The 19,984-nt window shown below is 42.3% G+C and overlaps 1 protein-coding gene across 1 annotated transcript in view; it reads left to right on the forward strand.

The window, feature by feature from the left end:
* Positions 1–864: 864 nt before the first annotated feature.
* The window catches only part of mcu (mitochondrial calcium uniporter), a 77,089-nt gene continuing 57,969 nt past the window's right edge, over positions 865–19,984 (forward strand). The window contains exon 1 of the mRNA XM_036126165.1: positions 865–1,182. Coding sequence (XP_035982058.1) covers positions 1,066–1,182 — 117 coding nt within the window. The 5' untranslated portion in view covers positions 865–1,065. The remainder of the gene's footprint in view (positions 1,183–19,984) is intronic.

Raw genomic sequence — 19,984 nt, forward strand, 5'->3', positions numbered from 1 at the left:
TATATTATTTACTTGAAATTGTTGAAAGACCATGCATTATTCGTTTTGTGAACGTTGATGTCACAATAACAATAAATGATAAATAAATCAAGATTTTTTTGATTTAAAAAAAATAAATAAAAAAATAAAATGAGATATTTGAATATTGCTCACTGCTCATATGCCTACATGTAGTTGTGTAAGTTAGTAAATTACATTACAGAAATCCCCTTGATTATGTCTGATGATTTTGACTGGAGGACAGCACGGGTAAGGGGGGGGGGGGGGGGGGGGGGGGCTTTGAGGTATAGTGCCCAGGGGTACCACATTGTCTTAATACGGGCCTGACTAGAGCTACATTGATATTTACCGAGATGCAGCTCGACTAGGCAACTTGGGGTTAAGTGCCTTTGCCCAGAGGCACATCGACATGTGGCAAGGGGAAGCTGGAATCAAACCCACAACCTTCTGATTGCCAGACGGCTACTCAACCCATCAAGTGGAGTGGATCAAAAGTGTAATCAACAGTATTACAGAACTGACTAAACCTAATTTCTTTAAAGTCACATATCCTTATCAAAAACATCATGATATAGTGCAAGTAGTTTTTCCAGATTTTTTTTTTTCTGTAATTAGCTACTACTTGTATTTTTGAGAGTTTTTAATCAACATTTGACACACTAGTTGCCACACCTGGCTGATATATTCAGAGTTAAGGCAACGGTGGGGCGGGATAGTACGCTAAGGTTACACAATTCTAATCAATATGAGAGTTTAATTTGTATGAGGTCGCTTTTTTTTTTCTCTCCCCCCCTCGCCTCATTAAATAAGCGAAAAGCTAGCCGTGTTTGTCTGCGAGTACCCTGGGTGGGAAGCGTGTCCTCCTCGCTTCCTGGCGCAACACTGGGGCATGTTTTTTGAAAGAATAGCCCAGCCCTGTAACCCGCCTACCACCCTCCCTCTTCCCCTTCGGTGCGTCTCGGTCCGCCCGCAGCGAGTCTCTCCTTCCCGGTGAGGGCTTCTCTTTTTTTTTTTTTTTTCTTTTTTTTTTTTCTTTTTTTTTTTTTTTTTTACACTACTACAGAGATGGCTGCGAAAGTGTGCAGATCGGTCCTCCTGTTGTCCCGGAGCAGCGGAGCAGCGGCCGGCAGCCTCCCCGCGCTTGTCGCGTCCTCGCAGGGGAACCAGCAGCACATCAGAGCGGTAAGTCCCAGGACGAGCGAGCGCTCCGGGCTGACAGGGGCTGTGGTTGGGCAGGAAGGACCGAGCTGGAACCGGGGAGAAGGCAGCGCTGCTGGCTGGCTTGCAGGCTGGGGGGTTTGCTAAGGAAGTAGAGCTAACTAGCCTGAAGATTTTCCGCTGCTGCCTCGCTTCCTCCTGGTTTGGAGAAGCAAAAAAAAAAAAAAGGTGAGGCTGAAGACGGAGCAGCCAAGATGTTTGGTGGCGTGAACGATCCTCACCAGGACGTGTTTTTTTTTTTTGACAGGAGGCATTGCAGGTTTTTTTTTTTTTTTTTGGAGCACTTACTGAAGCTCATCGACACCCCGCTGGTTCTGCCCCGCTTACTGTAACATACCCTCTGCTTTTATCTCTCCTTTAACTTCACAAGCAAAGCTTTCCACTAAAGATAATATAGTTTTTGTTTTTGGGTCATTTCCCCGCGTATCTGCAGTGCGCGTTGCGTTGATCGGTGCGATTACGCACGGCCACATTTCTGGTGTCATATTTTCATGCCTTTTTTTTTTTTTTGCAATGGATCGCTTGCCATACGTCTCACCACCGGACCACTCTATTGCCTGCAGAAGGTTGCTGGTTCGGTTCTTACGCTCCGATCTGTGTGAGCTGCGGCGCCAGTGGTGCAGAAGGAGCAGCGGCAGAAACTCAGAATAATGCATATCTGTCCAGAGCCGGGGAAGAAAACTACACATCTGTGCGTGGGTGTGCGTCAGCGTGAGAGCTACAGTGTGCGTGTGTGCGCACGCATGAATATGAAGCATCACAGGAACATGGATGGAAGCCCGCACTTGGATGATGTCAGACTCCGCTGGCTGCTTTCTCCCCTCCCTGGGTGTTTCCCCATTCATTTGGGAGATCCTGGGTTTTCCTGCAACCTCATGCAGGTCCTGGACAAGGCCACTCTGTGTGTGTGTGTGTTTAGATGCAGCTTCACCATGGTTCACAACCGAAAAGGAAGGCAGCAGCAGTGTTTGCAGAGCTCTGGCTTGTTCGTCTCTTGTTGGCCTCATTTCACTGATACCGGGCACATTTTTTAGAGTCTCTGAGTTTAAAGGTGAAACAGAGAAATCATTTGAAATTTGAAGAATGAGGAAACTGTTGCAACCCGAGATCTAACGGTCCGTTTACAATTGCCAAGAAACGTGCTCCTATTTTTTTTAATATATAGGTATTTCTTTGTTCTTTTGAACAGTAAGTACACGCTGATGCCGTCACTCACTGTGCATGCTGTGAAATGGATAAATGCACTTTGATCAGGCGTCACGTTATACCCGCTGACAAGTGACTGTGACTGCTCAGATTGCAGGGAAAATGTGCGTACTGGTGTGAACGTGGATGTTGGTTTGAGACTTCCACTTAAATGTTCTCCAACAAACCACTCAGACTGCTCGGCCATAGTTCAGAGAATCTCCTAATTCCTCATGCATTGGGCCGGGTACCGGTACCAAAGGTAGATGGTTTTAAAAAGTCACAATTGGCAAAAATATCCCATCATGCAGCTTGCAAATTTTTTATTTTCTTTCCTAATGAAATGCCAGAGTTTTCTCTGGCTGGACTGAACACTAGCACGGCCCCTCCCCAACCTGCTGCTGCAGGCTGTCAAGTCAGCTGGCTGAAAAAAGACTTCCTCTTACTTTTAAGAAAGACATTTAATTTCTGAAAAGTTACCAAAAAGACACGGGTAGTCTATAGAAAATAAACTGTGCCCCTCCGCCACCTGCCGTTGCACACTGCCTGCCAGCTGGCTGAAAGAAGAGTACCGCACTTTACCTTGTTTTTAGGAAAGGATTGTTTTTTTTATTTCAAATATTTGATGTTTTTTTAAAAAAACACCAACAGTCAGTAAATGTTATAAATACTGCAGTGCTCCCTCTTCTCTTGCTGCACACTGCCGATCAGCTGGCTGGAAGAAGGCTTTCCTTTGGTTACAAGCAGGGAAGTATTTGGCTATTTGGAAATATTTTTTGGTTGTGAAACGCTCAGATGGCGTGCAAACGAAAGTCCATCGTTGTTGTTTAGGTGTTTTAGACGGTTTTTAAAGGACAGTTGGTGAAGCGACATAAACTGCAGGTCAGCTACCTCAGCAGAAAACAGTTACCACCCAGTTTTTGGTTGCTATACTGGTTATGTTGCATTATAAATAAAAGAGAAAAAAAAACAACAACTAAGGAGTAAAATGGCTAAAATATATAATATTCTGTGCATGTTTACAGATGTTTAATCTGTAAAGACATGTAAAACAGTAACATCTAATTAAAATGTTGCAGCAGTTGCAGTAGCTCTTGCTCTTCTGTTTTTAAATACAAAAGCACTTGGATCGTGTCAAACATTTTAGCTTTAATTTCTCGTGTGAACCCAGTGAAGCTGTGGAACCACAGCTGTTTGTTTTGTTTTTTATCAAAACTTGTAAATGAGATGTTGGATCTAAAGTTTAAATAAAAGATTCTGGTGTCGCCTCGTTCTGCATCGGGATCTATGGGTAAATGGTGGAACCAGGCCCATTTAGGAATTACCTCCGTTTTTTTTTTTTTTCTAATATCTTGACCAGACACTCCAGGAAACCCCCAGATTTTATTAGCTGGTGACTTGCCTGATCCCACTTGGTACTAAGTAGGTTGTCACAACGTTATGGATGGATTAGCCCAAGTCTGAGGAGAGCTGTAATTTTATCCTCCTCGTGTCCTATTTAAACCCTCATGGGTTAGTCACAGCTCAGCCTGGCAGCCTTTTAAAAGTTTTCATTTCCTGTCACTCCAACATTACAGTTTTTTTTTTTCTCCGTCATAGAAGAAGCTCTTTAGTCCACTGAAGTGTTGCTGTCACAGCTTCCATAATGCAGACCTGTCAATTTGTGACAGCTAAGCGCCTGTATTCATCTGGGAGTTCCCAACTGCGGCAGCAAATCTTTGTTTCCATATCTGTATTTATAAAGCTGCAGAGGGATGGATATACAGTTGTCCTGGAGCGTGTAGTCACCTCTGTGGGAATGTTTATTTTTTTTTTATTTTTCCTGGATGCCGCCGCTGCTGTTTTGATGCGGTTTCGGTCATGATGGGTCTGATGGAGAGCAGACGGAGGGCTCCGGAGACTCGTGGACTAGATTTCCATTAAGTCAGCTGTCCTATAAAATCAGGCATTTTGACACGAGGGAGTTGTAAGAGATTTATTTCCACTGACATAAGCTAATCGAAGCGGTATTGCGTTCAAAATAACTCACAATCTAATGTCCGAGTTCGGGATGGTATTCACCGATTTTTCTCTTAAGCCGACTTGCTCATCAAAGCTGAGCGCCCGGTGCCTTTAGCCGGCGGAGTCACCGGGTCAGGGCTCACTTCTTGCTCTTAATCCAATCAGAGTAGGAGTAAACTAATTTATTCCCGCCGCGCTCAAAGACTCGGCGCTCGAGTTAGCCGGATTAGCCTGATAAGAGAGTGACGGTAAGCTTTGTGGCTGTGCTTGAAGGTGATAAGGCGGCTGGGTGATTGATAAGCCCGCCGTCCAGCCAGCCAGTTTCATTAATGTACTCCACCCTTTGCACGCAAAGTGGTTTATGACCGCATTTATGTCCATCTATGTCTGAGAGGGACAGTAGATGTATTATGAGGATACCAAGTGATGGGGTTTGCCACTTTGGGTCAATTTGGCTTAGTGAGGTGATTGACAGCTGCCTGGCTCTCCTTTAAAGAGATCTAGATCCAGAGAAGCTTTGGCCTCTGCTTGTAGGAATAAAGCATTCATCCGTCTGTCTATACGTCCATGCAGGTGTAATATCTAAAGCCTGACCTCAGTAAAGTTATCTGCCATAAACCGCCATAAAAGGTTTTGTAATTGTACTTTTTTTAATTCTACTAAATATTTGGGGTGTAACAATAGATCAATCCACATCGATATATCGATTAAATTATTAGCGGTCCAATAACATTGTTGCAAAATGAAAACATCGATTGTATCACCAATTCTAAAATGATCCTTTTATTTTGAAATTCACAAGACATGAGACTAATATGAACAGGTGATCTATAATTATTAGTAGTAGTATTTTAAAATTAGAGGAGTGTTGTTTTTGATTTAAATGCCTGCTTAGAAATCATATTTGGGTTTTTATGTGAGTTAATGCCAATGTAAATAATAGCGTTAGATTGGCATCATATCGATCGCGTCGATCGAATATCAGACTTTGTGATATCGGCAAATATTGTTTCGTCCTCCAAACAAATCGATATAACATCGCATCGTGATACAGCTGGTGGTTTACACGACTACTAAATACGGGCTGAAAGGTTCTGCAAAAGCGCCATGAAAACCATGCAGGAACTCCGTGTTTTGACAACATCTGATATCCTGTCTGGGTAGAGACAAGCGGCCTCTATGGTCGGCCAACAGGCAACATTTAGTGGTGCTCAGAGAAAGTCTTAGTAAGCCTGGACGCAGAGAGTCTCTCTGATGGGAGGAGAAAGCTGATCCAGATTACTGGCTGGCAAAGTGATCAGGTAGTATTTCAGTCAGAGGTTAGTAGTAACAAAAGCAAGCCATTTGCTGGATGGATATTCCTTTCAAAGCCCTTTAAACCACTCTGAGTTCTTGCCGCTGATCGTTACACGCTAACGGTTCCCTCATTCGAATAAAGTTTTAACAGCGGCGGTTGAAACGTAACTTTAGAAAGTTGCAGATTTGTTGCGGGGGGGACGTCAGAAAAGTAGCACGGAAATGTAGTTCGGACAGGAGCGAGCTCGGCTCTGCACAGATCCGTGTGGGTTCTTATCAGTAAAAATGTCCTCGGCGACGATGTGCTTGTGGCCCGTGTGGTTTTTTTTTTTTTTGCAAATGTGAGGCGAGAAAAGTAGAACAGAGTAAATGACAGAGGAGTATGCGTGAAAAAAAAAGAATACGTAAATACACCCGCTGTAGCACATTCATTCTGGGTGCTAAACTTGTCCCGACTGCAACAGTTAATATAGAGCCGAGTGCGTCCTCGTTGCAATGCATTATTAACTGCGATGTTAATACTGCAAAGATCTGCTTGTTTGAGAGGCAGCAATTGTTGGCTAATATAAGCCGAGTGTCATGAGCGCGCACTTTGCATCTCAAAGTAGTCTCAGCCTGTCGGACGCACACACACGACGCAGATGACCGCAACCCAAGATGAGAGAGAGGAAGGAGGAAAAGGTTGAGTTAATGCCGCTCCTATCGTCATCGCAAGACGGTATTTACCAATGGTACAGATGTTGCATAATTCTGTAGTCTCCTGCTGGCTGAGTGACCGTGTTTTATTTGTTTTTTCTAAAGATGGGAGGAACAGGAAGACAATGTTCAGCCACATGAAGGGTTTCCACCACAAACTTGATAGATAAACTACTACTTTAACCAGCTCATTACTTCAGTACATGTATCATGTGGGGGGAAAGTGCTAAAATTATAATCAATTCAATTCAATTTTATTTATATAGCGCCAAATCATGAAACATGTCATCTCAAGGCACTTTACAAAGTCAAGTTCAATCATATTATACAGATTGGGTCAGATTATACAGATTGGTCAAAAATGTCCTATATAAGGAAACCAGTTGATTGCATCAAAGTCCCGACAAGCAGCATTCACTCCTGGGGAAGCGTAGAGCCACAGGGAGAGTCGTCTGCATTGTCCATGGCTTTGCTGCAATCCCTCATACTGAGCAAGCATGAAGCGACAGTGGGAAGAAAAACCACCCATTAACGGGAAGGAAAAACCTCCGGCAGAACCGGGCTCAGTATGAACGGTCATCTGCCTCGACCGACTGGGGTTACAGAAGACAGAGCAGAGACACAACAAGAGAAACAAAAAAGCACAGAAGCACACATTGATCCAGTAATCTGTTCTACATTAGATGGTAGTAGCGGGTGAGCCGTCTTCTCTGGATGATGTCACAGTTAACAGAACGCCAGACCAGGTGTACCTACTATGAAGAAAAAGAGAGAGAGCAAAAAGTTAAAAGCTGAAATGACGACAGTCATTTCAATGTAATACAATGCAAAACTGGAGAACAGGTCCAAAAAAAAGAAAGAATGAGTCAAGAAGATATGAAGTGAAATAAACAGTATCACTCTAACATATCGCCATCTACCTTCCTCAAATTTCAAATAAAGTATCAGAAGTGACAATTTAAAAAAAAAAATCAGTGATTAAAAATAATAATTTCCCTTTTTAAAGAAAGCTACTGTTTCCAAAAAGGAACATGCAGCACATTTCTTCTCTTCTATGTGGTGGAAAAACGAGCAGAATCGGTCAGAATCGAGTTCGAAATTGTCAGAAGTCCCAGAAAATAGGGAATTGATATCGACCATGAAAAACCTGATCACTGCATCTCTGTGGCATTCAAGTTTTAGGATTCATTTAGATTTTTTTCAAACCGTCGTTACCAAAAAGTCCAGAGTTACTATTATTCTTAGGACGGTGAAGACAGGGCATCCTTTTAGCTTTTGAATTCAGGACCATTTTGCATGGATGAGCACCTTATGAAAATGTAGACTTTTTTTTCCCCCCCTGGCGTTGTTCACATTGACGCTGCTATTATGAACATAAAGTAAACTTGAAGCAAATTTTACTTGCTATACAAACGAATGAACGTAAATATGTGAGAAGTCTTTACGCTACAGATTTCCATTTGCCCAGCCAATAAGCGAGCCACTGTTCTTTCCCGAAATCTCTTTAAAATGTAGCTTTACGCGCGGTTTTGCTGTCAGCAACTGGTCGACGGTTTAAAAAGCGATGCTCTAAATGCAACACAACAGCAAACGTCTCCTGCTAAGTGGTGCTGTGGTACTGAAATGACACCCTTACCTGCGACTGCAGTCATTTGGAGCTGTAGTAGCAGCTGGTCCTTGCTGCGCCGTCACAAAGAGCTTCTGCTTTCTCTGCCTAATACTCTGTGTTTTCCCAGTTAAATTACAGGCATATGTCCAGGTTTCATTGTTCTGCCTCACTGGTCCGTGTCACTTGAGGTTGTTGCTGTGTTTGCTTGTGCTCAGACGCCTCCTGACGCCAGAAGACGGTACATTTCTTCAGGTTGTACGAATGTGAGCAGTAAGCATGGTTTAAGGTTTGACCACAGAGATAAGTTGATTAGCTTTAAGGGTTGACTTTATTATCTAAGATAACGTCAAAGCTTGTTCACTGATGACAGAGTTTCTGCCTTGCCTCTGTTTTTCAAAGCTTATTGAAAGCGTCTGGGGGTTAATGGGACACAGTAACTGGGGAAACATCTCGACATGTTAGACTTATCTTACTGTTATTTTATGGGCTCCAATGATAGTATGTTAATAAAGCCTTGAAGTGAACTATGTGGTTTTTGTTGTTATATTTGATTACACAGATAAAAAGAAAAAAAAACCCGGCCCCTGCCAGCTTCAGACTAGGGATGTAACAATAAATTGATCCACGTCGATATATCGATTAAATGACCAATTATATCGCTGTAAAATTAAAAATATTGTTCCATATCATCATTTTTAAGATGCACCTGTATTTTGAATGCTGTTTTCTAATTTAAATGCCTGATACTTGTAAGAGCTTAGAAATAAAAAGTCATATATCGATTGATCAGAAATCACAACAGATATCGGCAAATATCGTATCGTCATCCAAACTAATCGACATAACATCAAAGCTGGTGATTTACACCCCTGCTTTAGATGTGGCTTTTTCTACTGCGTCTATAGCTTGCTTAAAATATTCATTACTATATTAGGTGAAGAGGGTTGTAAATAGTTTGATCAAAAGCACAACACTGCAAAAGCAGAACTAAAAATAAGTTAAATTTTCTTAAAATAAGTGTATTTGTCCTTGATTTGAGCAGGTTAATAAGACTATTTGCCAATGGAATAAGATTTTTCCTCTTAACATAGGAACAATTCATCTCCATCATCTTATTTCAAGTGCAGGATGTCTAACTATCTTATTTTAGGGGTAAAATAAGATAATTTTATCTTATTTTAGGGGTAAAATAAGATAAGATTATCTGCCAATGGAATCTGCCATTCCTTTGGCAGATAATCTTATTTACTGGCTCAAATCGAGGACAAATAGACTAACTTTAAGAACATTTTACTTGTTTTTAGATCCGTTTTTGCAGTGAAGATGTGTTTTATAGTTTCTTAGACGGAGAGCTTGACAGAGCTACTACTGCCAGTGCCTTTTGTGTTGTCTTTGTTATTCTTTCTCATAGAAGGTACTCCTGGCTCAATGGTTTCTGTGTTTAGCTGTGCTTCTTACCTGGACTGAGCTATTGGTTTTGACTGCGTACGCGCTTCTTCCTTTTTTTCTCTGTCAGGGCTATTGCTGCCGTTAACTTTGTGTACTTTGTGCATCAATTTCGCTCTTCTGTGTTTCGCTGTGCTTCCTTCTTGTTCCCTTAACACCCGGCTGGTCGTGGTAGACGTCTCTACCAGACCGCATCCTGCTGGAGCGCTCTTCCTGTTAGATAAGAGTAATTCCTCCCCACTGTCGCCAAGTTCTTGTTCCGAATGGTTCATTTCTGCTTTTTCACCGTCCGGAATTAAAAGGTTGGCTAAATTGTCCCGCGTTCTCGTTTAACTGCGTCTGAATCTGCCTTAGAACATATTGGAATAAATCTGAGTGATTTGAGTCCGGTTTGGACCAAATCTAATGTTTAATACGGTTGGATATGAATTGGACCTATCATTTACAGTGCCTTGAAATGACATCTGTTGCTAAATATCTCATAACTTACAGTATTAATTTAAATTTTTTTTGTTCATTTGTCACATTGTATTTTATTTAACATGTAAGGCATCATTTTGGAAACTCCTGCAGTATAATGAGATGAACTTCATCCCTTTTGTTGCTTAAATCCTTGTGAAAACAAAAAGGAACCCTGACCCAGCTCACTGGTACAGAGAGAAAACTCTCCTCCTTCTCATAGACCCGTCTAGATTTCCAAGGTTCTGTTTGCCCTGTTTCTCCTGTGCTTTCTTTTCTCCTAATTTCCCAGTTTTGCCTCAGCCCATCACATCGCAGCACCTGCTCAGCATGATGCCCTTCCTCACGCTCACCAGCTGCTTGCCCTGCAGTCAAAGGAATTGTCTTGGGTCGAGCTGGTTCAGGTTACCGGGCCGCATTTAGCAAGCCTGCCAGCAGCTACTCCCACGGATGCACGGCACAATTAATGTTTTAACCCTTCGGACGCGAGCCGGGCCGCGGCGTTGCACGCTGTTGTTATCTTGTAGCTTGAGCCACGTTTGTATTGTAATGAATGAGTGACGGGTAAAGTCCTCATTAACACTCTGGAAGGGAGTTTCACCCTTGAAAGTGGTAAATGACTGGTGATCCTCGGCTGTTGACACAAACTAATTAGCTGCTTCCCGTGTTTCTGTGGGGCCCGGCGTGTCTCCAGTCAAGTCTGAAAAGGACGTGAAACTGGGCCAGTGTGTATAATGTGATGATGGATGGCAGCAACGCTTGGTTAGCCGCCTTCTCACCAGGCTGTTTGCAACCTCCTGGTAGGGCAGGTGAGCCGGCGGCTACAACCTCAAGGTCAGCGCCCGCCCCGCCCCGCCTGGTGTGTCTTTTTTTTAAATAGATTGGCCTCATTGTTGGGATGAATATTTGGGGAATCTTGTCTCTAAATGAGCGACTGATGTCACATGAAAGGCAGCTGTTCTCTGAACCTTTTAAGAAATGTCTGAGCGTTTTGTAAAAACTCGCCTCAATTGAGCAGTAAATGTGCAACGAATGGATCTTGTAAGCTTCAACATAACATAAATGCACGCGTATCCGTGTATCTAGCGCTAAATGTACCACAACGTAAGAACTAAAAGAATGATTAATACCGTTTTATAAATTCATCATGAAAAAATGATTTAAATAGAATTGGAAGTTAGAGAAATTAAAAGTTGCTTTTTCAGCGATCAGACATGTTTTGTCCCGATGTTTCTGGTTTCTTTCAGTCGTATTGGTGTCATTGTTTAAAACTCAAGTAATAACTCTAGCGTTCTTAATGCAACTGTTTATGCAAAAATAAGTTCAAAAACCCCAACAACTTTTAGAAAATTATGATAATCAAAAACGCATCGATTAGGCTTTTCCTGGTCGATAGGAAATTTAGGATTTTTAGATGTGAGGTTTATTGGTATCACTTTACTATGATACTTCTAGTGTTTATTAAATAAAATCGGTTTTGCAAAAGGTATCTGCAAAACACAAAACTTTAAAACATTAAAATCATTCAAGATGCAACAAACTCACTTCTCCTGGTTGATACCGATTTCTTTTTTATTTTTTAAATTTTTTTTTATTTTTAGGTCAGGACTTTATTGGTGTCCCTATTTAAAACTTAAAGGTAACTTTGCTAAAATACATCTAGTCTTTTTCAGTAAAATTGGTTTAGCAAAATGTATCTGTAAAACACAGACCTTTAAAAAGAAATTATAAACATTAGAGATGCACCGATGAGGCTTCTCCGGGTTTTTTTATCCCCTGGTTTTCTTTTAGGTTTGATTCCGCATTTGACTAATTCCATTATTTAATTTGAGTGTGTGTAAGGACTGTTAATCAGGCCCATTTACAGATTAAATGATTAAATCAATAATCATATTATTACTTATAGCTTTTGCAAACATTTAAGTAAAATATAAATTTAACCCATTATCTATATGTTTGTTTGGCATTTTCAGTAATAATGACATGGTATTGAATTTTATTTTTCTATAATTATTAAATCGTGCCACTTTTGGAGCCCCATATATCAGGTTGTGGTTGGGTTTGTTTGCCAACATTTGGAGGTCAATAAACCTAATAACAACAATGGCCACACTGCAATTTGTCACAATGGGATTTCAGTCCTGCAGACTATCAGGGCGTCCGGACCAGGCAGCTAATTAGCAGGAGAGAGAGAGAGAGGAGAGGTTGACCTCTGCTTCTGGAAGTATTGATCGCTTGTACCCTTGTTTACCCAAGTTTATGTGAAATAATAAAAGCACCAGAGAGGGATCGATGTTGGCCAAGGATAGAGACATCTGACAGTGGCTAGTGACAGTTTACCTTAAGAATTAAAACAAAGGTATTTGCAGTTGAACAGCAGGAAAACCCACTTCCTTAATCGAGGCACGTCAGAATCATTGAATATTGCACTGATCACACTTGTTTTCAACATTTGAACATTTAGATTAGTTAAAACTAACAAAAGTCTGTTTTTTTATCTGTTTTTTCATGTAAATGTTGACTTTTTCAAGATATTTTTATATCTGCAACAGTTAATGCACCGTTTCCAGACTCAAAATGGAAACATAAATGCACTTTCATTCAAACTGTACAGATAAGTGTCAGACAAGGAAATGATGTCAGGGTAGTTCAAGGTTTTCAAAAATATACAAAATTCACAACAGCTTTATTTGTCTATCATATTGGGCCTGTATGCTAAAGTGTTTTTGCCACTCGCCCTCCCCCCACTTGTTGCTGCACACTGTGATTTAGCTGGCTGAAAAACCCCCACAAGTACCCTTTCCCTCCCTTACAGGAAAGACGCATTGCATTGTTTGAAAATTTTTTAGGTTGTGAGGGACAGCGAAGACGATCTATTGAGATAATTGTGCGAGGCACTGTATCAAAGGCAGCAGCCGGATCAAGAAGGATGAGGAAGCTGAGTGAACCAGAGTCAGCAGCCATGAGGAGGTGGTCCGTGGCGTTTAGGAGGCCAGTTTCTATTCGGTGGCAAAAACCAGACTGATGTTGTTCATAAGGAGAGCTTTGGGTCAAATGGATGTGAATTTGCAAAAAAAAAAAAAACTTTTCTAGAAAAAGGAATATTCAAAATGGGGAAAAGGTTATTGTAGTTGTTGGGATCTACACCTGGTTTTAGTAGCATTATACAGCCATTTACCTCTACTTGTAGATAATTTCTAATATTACAATATGATTATGTTTTACTTATCTGAAATGATGAATGTCGAGTTTGAGGCTGGAATTTTTCACATCAGGGCATCGCGGCACAAGGAGCTTTTTTAATAAAAGCAGCGAGAGAGAATGAATGATTGGGTGGTATTTTACTATTGGAGTAAATTGATGGAGATCTCGGAGGATGTGAGGGATTCTGATGGAAGGATTCCCTTGCCCTAAGCTTCACCCCCTTTTATTAAAGGGAACCAAGCGGCATTTTTTTCCTCGCTGTCAGCAGAAATGAAATGATCATTACTTGAACTTCAGAGGCCCAGAGTTTTATTCAGACGGCAATTATCTGCTATCAGCAGACCAAGAACGCCGACAATGAAGAAACATCACGATAGCTGGAGCGTTGTATGCTTCGATAGAGGCCTGTGGCAGCTTGTCTTTGAAGTCGCCTTGCAATAATAGGTGATCTATTGCTCGGCCTTCACCGCACAATTGTCCCTGATTAGGCTACAGTTTAACCTAAATGGACCACGGAGAGTGTTGCAGATTTTTAGTCCAAATCTGGTGCAAATCAAAGAGTGCTTTGAAAATAATCAGTCTAATCTTAATGTAGCTAAAGCCTCAGGGTATTCTAGGGCTTCTCACCAACTAACAAACATAAACGTATAAAAATATCCTGCTGTATCGGTTCATTGGACTGGTTGCAAGAAGAGCTTTATCTTTAGAGGTTTTGCACAGTGTCCATCTATCCATCTGTTGTACTCTGCTTATTTAAGATCAGTTTAAGATCAGCTTTGTTCTCCCCATCAAAACGTACATCTCTATATAGGGGATCCCAAATCGGTCAGTTTTGGGTCTTCTACTCCAGGCCCTCCAACCGTTGCGTCGCGCACGGGAAACCTTGAAAGGGAGGCGCCTCGCATGCATCCTGATCAGACGCCTTAACCCAGCTGACGCCGTTTGATGCGGATGAGCAGGGACTCTACTCATCATCGTTACGGCTGAGCCTGACCACCTTGAGGGGAAGGCTTCTTTTCTCTCTCTCTCTTTGTTCCATATCTCATGTGCGTAGATGAGGCTTGGGTTGTAGACAGACCAGTAAAATCGAGAGCTTTGCTTTTTGACTTACAGAGGTGGGTAATCCAGGTTCAGAAAGTGAAAAGCCTGTACAAAGATTAGTTCCGCCCATTTGCGTTTCCAGCTCCACAGCATAGACGGGGGGGCTAGCATTTAAAACAGCGGTCTCCAACTCCAGTCCTCCAGGGCCGACGTCCTGCAACCTTTGGATGCGTCGACACACCGGACTCCAATATGAGCTCATTAGCAGAGCTCTGCAGAGCTTGACTGCACGATGGTGAGGTAGTTTGGCCGTTTGATTCAGGTGTGTAGCGCATGGGGACACATCGAAAAGTTGCAGGATGTGAGTTTGAGACCACTAGCTTAAAATCCCCCGGTTAAGTGAACAGGATGAAAGAAAACTAGGCATGGTTTTTTTACTTTCTGAAGCCAGATTTACCCACTTTGCTTCACCACAACAAACCAGGGACTTCACCCTTCTCTACCCGACTCCCAATTGCCCTACTCATGCATGAGCTACCATGGAAGGTGTTCCTGATATGTTTTCCCTTCTCAAATTCACCCCAACAGTGAAATCCTTTTTATATTTACTGCTTGGTCCTTAAACTTTTTAAACTTCAAATCTAAGAACTATGTCAGAGAGCCCACAGTCTTCTTAGGTAGGGGTTCCTGATATGTTCCCCGGCTGACATGCCTAATATGTTTTTCCCTTCTAAAATTCACCCCAACAGTGAAATCCTTTTTTATATTTACTTCCCTGATACATCCTGTTTGGTCCTTTTTAAACTTTTTAAACTTCAAATCTAGGAAATTTGTCAGAGAGCCCACTGTCTTGTTAGAATCCTTTAGCCTAGCACTGCTTTAGCCATGCTCCGAAACTTCGCCTTTTCGAATTTTAATGTAGTCGATGTCGCCCGCTGCTGTCGGGGCGTGGTCATTACGGCGGTTTTGTTTGGAGTCCCACAGGCTGCGGGGGCGCAGATTCATTTAAAAACAGAGAAAAGTCCATCTGCTTTGAAATAAAATAGAAAAAACATGGATCATAGGGGTACCCAGTCCTCTCCAGCACATTGTGATCCTTCAGAGAGGCTCCTCCGATGAATCCGGCTGATACATCAGAGGAGGTGGAGGTCAGTATGTAAGATGTTCCTGCTTTTCAGAGCTGATCTCTGTAGTGAAACACGCTCCTGTTGGCTTACCAACGACATAGGGGTGTTTCACGCTTAAACAGGATGTAGAGAGTGTTGTGGCAATATCGTCGTTTTTAGCCTTTCACTTTGAGTGGGAATGCGTTTCTCTGTGAGGACTCAGCAAAGACCGGTTCTGCCTTTTTTAGCGCTCTATCTACCCGGGGTGGTTGACATACTGTGTTTGTGCTTTTTTGCCCTTTTTGCTACTCTAAATGTGTAACTTATGTTTGCAAAATAAAGTTTTTTTTGCACCATTGGCTGAACCTGGTTAAATGTCTTTAATGTTTTATGATGACCTAATCGTCTTATTATACGTCTTCTCCTGTGGCTTCTTGGAGAAGTTATCCTAAATCCAAGGATCTCCCAAATTCCCGTCTTTCTATCCTTTTCTTGCGCCCGGCTTCACTCTGCCTGGGATCAGATGTCTAGATTTTGCCAAGGATGCTCATGAATGCCTCATTACACTGCTGGAGGTCAAGGAGGGAGCTCTTAACTGAGACTGAATGGGCTTGGAGCACATCTACAGAGTCGATGATCCCCATGAAGCAAGGCTCTGTGTGGGGCTCAATGCTGGCTCTATTTGCTCTGTAATTACCCAGATTGTGGCGGTGCCATGGCAGACGCAAGGAACACACACAAACGGGATATTCACCATGGAGAAGATAAACAAAAGGTGTACACCTCTGTCGAACAATGAGCTCTAAACCCCGAAGTCCCTTTGTATTATTTAGAGGTGATTAGCTGGACCTGAGAGATGAGAGAAACATGAATATTGTTGTTTATTTTAGATTTTTATTTGAGGTGGGATTCTGGGGGACCTTTTGGTCAAGCATGCAGGTATCAGTTTTGAGGCGGGGGGTTCCTTCTTCTAAATATACCTTTGAACCTGTATAGATTACAGGAAAATCACAGTAAATTGAGTCTTGTGCACTCAGGTTTTGTTTTAAAAATCATTACGGTGAAAAAGAGGGAAAAAAAACAACAACTTTGATGCTAATTTGACATTCACAACTTTGATGATTGACGGTAAATCTCTGATCACAATGTGCGCAGTAAAGCCTTTTTTTGTTTTGTTTTCCTAACTATTCTTAAAGGCCTATAAAAGCCGTACAGAGATTAAATTGGTGTTTACACAGTCTTGGCAATGCATTGATCGGATCAATACCAATCTCTGGTTTTCCTTGGGTTCTGATAAGGTGATTCAGATTTTTCTTTCTTTTTTTTTTCTTTTCTAAGGACTAAAACTTATAAAAAGAGGAAAAACACGGCTGAAGATTATGTTATAGGGATTTTGAATCTAATAAAAGAAGAAAATACCAGGTTATTCCCATTATTGCACCACAACATTTAACTAATATTCATCTAGTCATGTAAACCCAGTCATCTGTCCTGGGTTCCAGCCCCGCCCTGCCCCGTAAACCTTTGACGGGGCGGGAAACCTATGAGCCCCATTTTCTGTCAGCCTACTGTCCAATAAAGGCCACTAATGTCAAAACAAGGAACATGCTGCTGGATGATGCGTGTATTTAGGGTTGGGTCTTGGTTTTGATCTATAAAAAAAAAAGCAAGCCTTGACCTCTATTCAAAGGATGTTTGTTTAGATGTAATTGGCCGATTTAAACCTTTTTCCAGATTGACTGGTGCGTCTCTATGTATTTGCATTCAAATAGAACATTTAAGCCCATAATCTCAACTTTTTCTGAAAATCCGAATAAATTTGTGCCCTATGTCTTGGAGAGTGCAATCTTTTTTCTCCTCAGGACTGTTTGAGTAAAACACTTTAGTAAATATCTTTGTTTCTATCATTTTTGTTGAAGCCTCTGACTAATGTAAAAAAGCAACTTTCTTTTATTGTTTTACTCCTTCAGTGGGTTGGGGGTTGGGGGGGGGGGGGGGGGAGCACTTTAGTGTTGACTCACTGCAAGAATGGAGCTAATCGATACTAATAGTAGCAGCGCTGCTGAAACGCTCTCATTTGAATAAAATGGCGGAGTCCCGGTGTCTCATTAGGAGTCATTGTGAGTTAGTGTGTTTATTAATGAAAGCTGACACCCGCGGCGGTTGTTCTCGGCTCCTTGAGTTACGGCCACGCTGTTCGTAGTCGCTGCTGTTTTATTGTGCAGGTGCTCTTCGGTTGCGAGGAGCTCGCCGTTTCATGAAGGGCGGACGTCAGCAGAACCGGCGAGGACTTTTCCCTCGAGCTCTGACTTTTGTTTGTGGACACAAAGATGCACGTCTGTTATGCCGTTCGCTTACAAGCCTTATGCTGTGCTCTGGGTGTGCTACGGCCGCGCTAGTCGGATCATAATTAGATAAGAAAGCGACGAGCTCAAAGGGTAACGTCCAGTTACTACCTCTGCTGGCAGTTTGGCTCTTTTACGGGGCCTTGCAGGAGTAGTCATTGCGGTTTAATTTCCCCCTGTTTTCTCCTTCTTGCAACCACAATTGTTAAGGTTGTTAAAGGTGTTTTTTTTTTTTTTTTTTTGTGGGGGAATTTATGCGACGATCATTAATAGGGAACAACTGTTCAGCGTCAACATATGCTGACATTTACATTTACAGTCTATTTGCAATACAAATTCGCAATGCCTCTCCCTAGCCGAGCATTTGGTCACATACTCTGCCTCGCCAAAATAAAAGTTGCCACTTTGATTTAACTAAGCAAATGGGTGCGAGCCTTCTGTTGGATAATTACTGCGAGGGCAAGCATTTTTCATCAGGCAGCTAGTTGGTTAACCCCAGCTGATGCGATGAGCAGCTCCTCGTGTCTTAACCATGTGGAAAGATCGCGTGGTCGTGGAAAAGATGCCAGTCTGTTAACGGACGGTCAAGTCTTTGGCTCGCATCAAGAAATTAGAAAACACCTAAAGAGATTGCAGAAAGTACTAAAACTGGGTTATGAACTGTCCGATGCGTACTTATTTATTTCTCAGAACAATGCCACAGCGAATGCGTGCTATAATCAGAGCTAAAGGTGGTCTAACCAAATATTAGAGCGTGTGACTGCTTTGCTTTTTGGTGGCAACTTTTTAATTTTTTTTGGCCTTGCAGTGTATAATCTGTGAATATAATACACGGGCCACATATTAAAGGGGGAAGCTTCTGCTACTCTGACACTCCTGAATGAAATTCAGTGCAACGTGTTACCTTTAGAAATCACCTAATGCGTAAATAAAGTCCACCTATGCATGTAATTCAGTCTCAGCTGTCAAGTGAAGCCCTCAGAAGATTTTTTTTCTTTAAATGCAGTTACAGGGGCAAGTCATTTGGGGTATGTTTCCATCATTAGCTCAAGCTTAGTCAGGTTGGATGTAAAGCGTCAGTAAACATCAATTTCTAAGTCTTGTTTTCAGATTCTCATTTGAAGTTAAGCATGAACTTTGACTAGGCCATTCGGTCACATGAACGTAGGTTGATTAAACGATTGCCTTGTAACTCTTGCTGTATGGTTCGGGTCGCTGTCGTGCTTCAAGGTGAACCTCGTCCAAGTCTAAAGTTTTTTTCAGCTTCCAACAGGATTGCTTCCAGGGTTGCCTCGGATTTGCCGCTGCCGTCTGCCCACCAGCTCTGTTCGGCTTCCCTGAAGCATCCCCACAGCACGACGCTGCCTCCACCATCCTCCATCTTGGGGATGGTGCATTAAGGGGTGATCTAAAGTCTTCCTCATGTTTGCTGCGACTTGTGACGTCAGGTGGTTGTGCAGGTTTTTAGACAGAGGTGTAATAGGGAAGGGGTTGAATTTTGGGTTTTTATTAGTAAAAAAAAGAAAAGTTTGAAAGCCATGTGATCTTTTTCCCCCCCACACTCTTTGCAATCAGGCACTGTTTTGTGTTAGTTTATCCCATAAAAGTAAATTTAAAAACCACTGGCCTGTTTTTTTTTTTTTCATTTTTATATTTTTTTATTTGTAACCAAAGCTTTTTCAGGGTATGAAAACTTTCTGCGTGTTTCCCGTGAGCGTTGAGAGGAAGACTGTGGTGTAAATCTGCCCGAACTGGAAAGCCTCTGTGGTTTTTCCTCATCTTCATTCAACGGGCGAGGCTTAAAAGGCAACAGAGCGGCGCTGCTGTCAGAGGAGGTCAGGGACGACACCGCTGCCTGCTGTCTGCACGCCTCGGTCTGCCCGTGCAGCCTCTGCCGCTTCTTGCATCAGCCTGAAATATGAACGCTGATGCACACACACACACATACACACACACACACGCGCGCGCAAGCTTCCTCCAAACCCGCTGCTTTACTGCACGTCAGGGTGGGTATTGCTAGTCAGCTGTTTGTGTGAAGCCTTTGAGGTTGGAGGACTGGGAATGATGGAGCGTTCCACTCTTACTGTATTGGAAGTCATATTAGCCGGCCCCCCCCCCAGCTCTATAAATAGGTTCGAGGAACAATGCTGGAAGCAGCATTTCCATGGAGACGGTCTTGGGCGTTGTCGCCAGCGAGCCGTTGTTGAGGGAGGGATTCTGACTAGTGGTAAAAGTATGTCTTGTGTTGTCATAGCGTGCCAAGCGGTGCAAATCAAAGGCAAAACCTGCTTTTCATCTGCTGTTCGGAGTCAACTGTGGAGTCGGCAAACAACTCATGATCGGCTACTGCAGGCCTCTTTGTGTTCAAGCCTTTTTTT

The sequence above is a fragment of the Fundulus heteroclitus genome, chromosome 22 (assembly GCF_011125445.2).
Source record: "Fundulus heteroclitus isolate FHET01 chromosome 22, MU-UCD_Fhet_4.1, whole genome shotgun sequence".
Taxonomy (NCBI): domain Eukaryota; kingdom Metazoa; phylum Chordata; class Actinopteri; order Cyprinodontiformes; family Fundulidae; genus Fundulus; species Fundulus heteroclitus.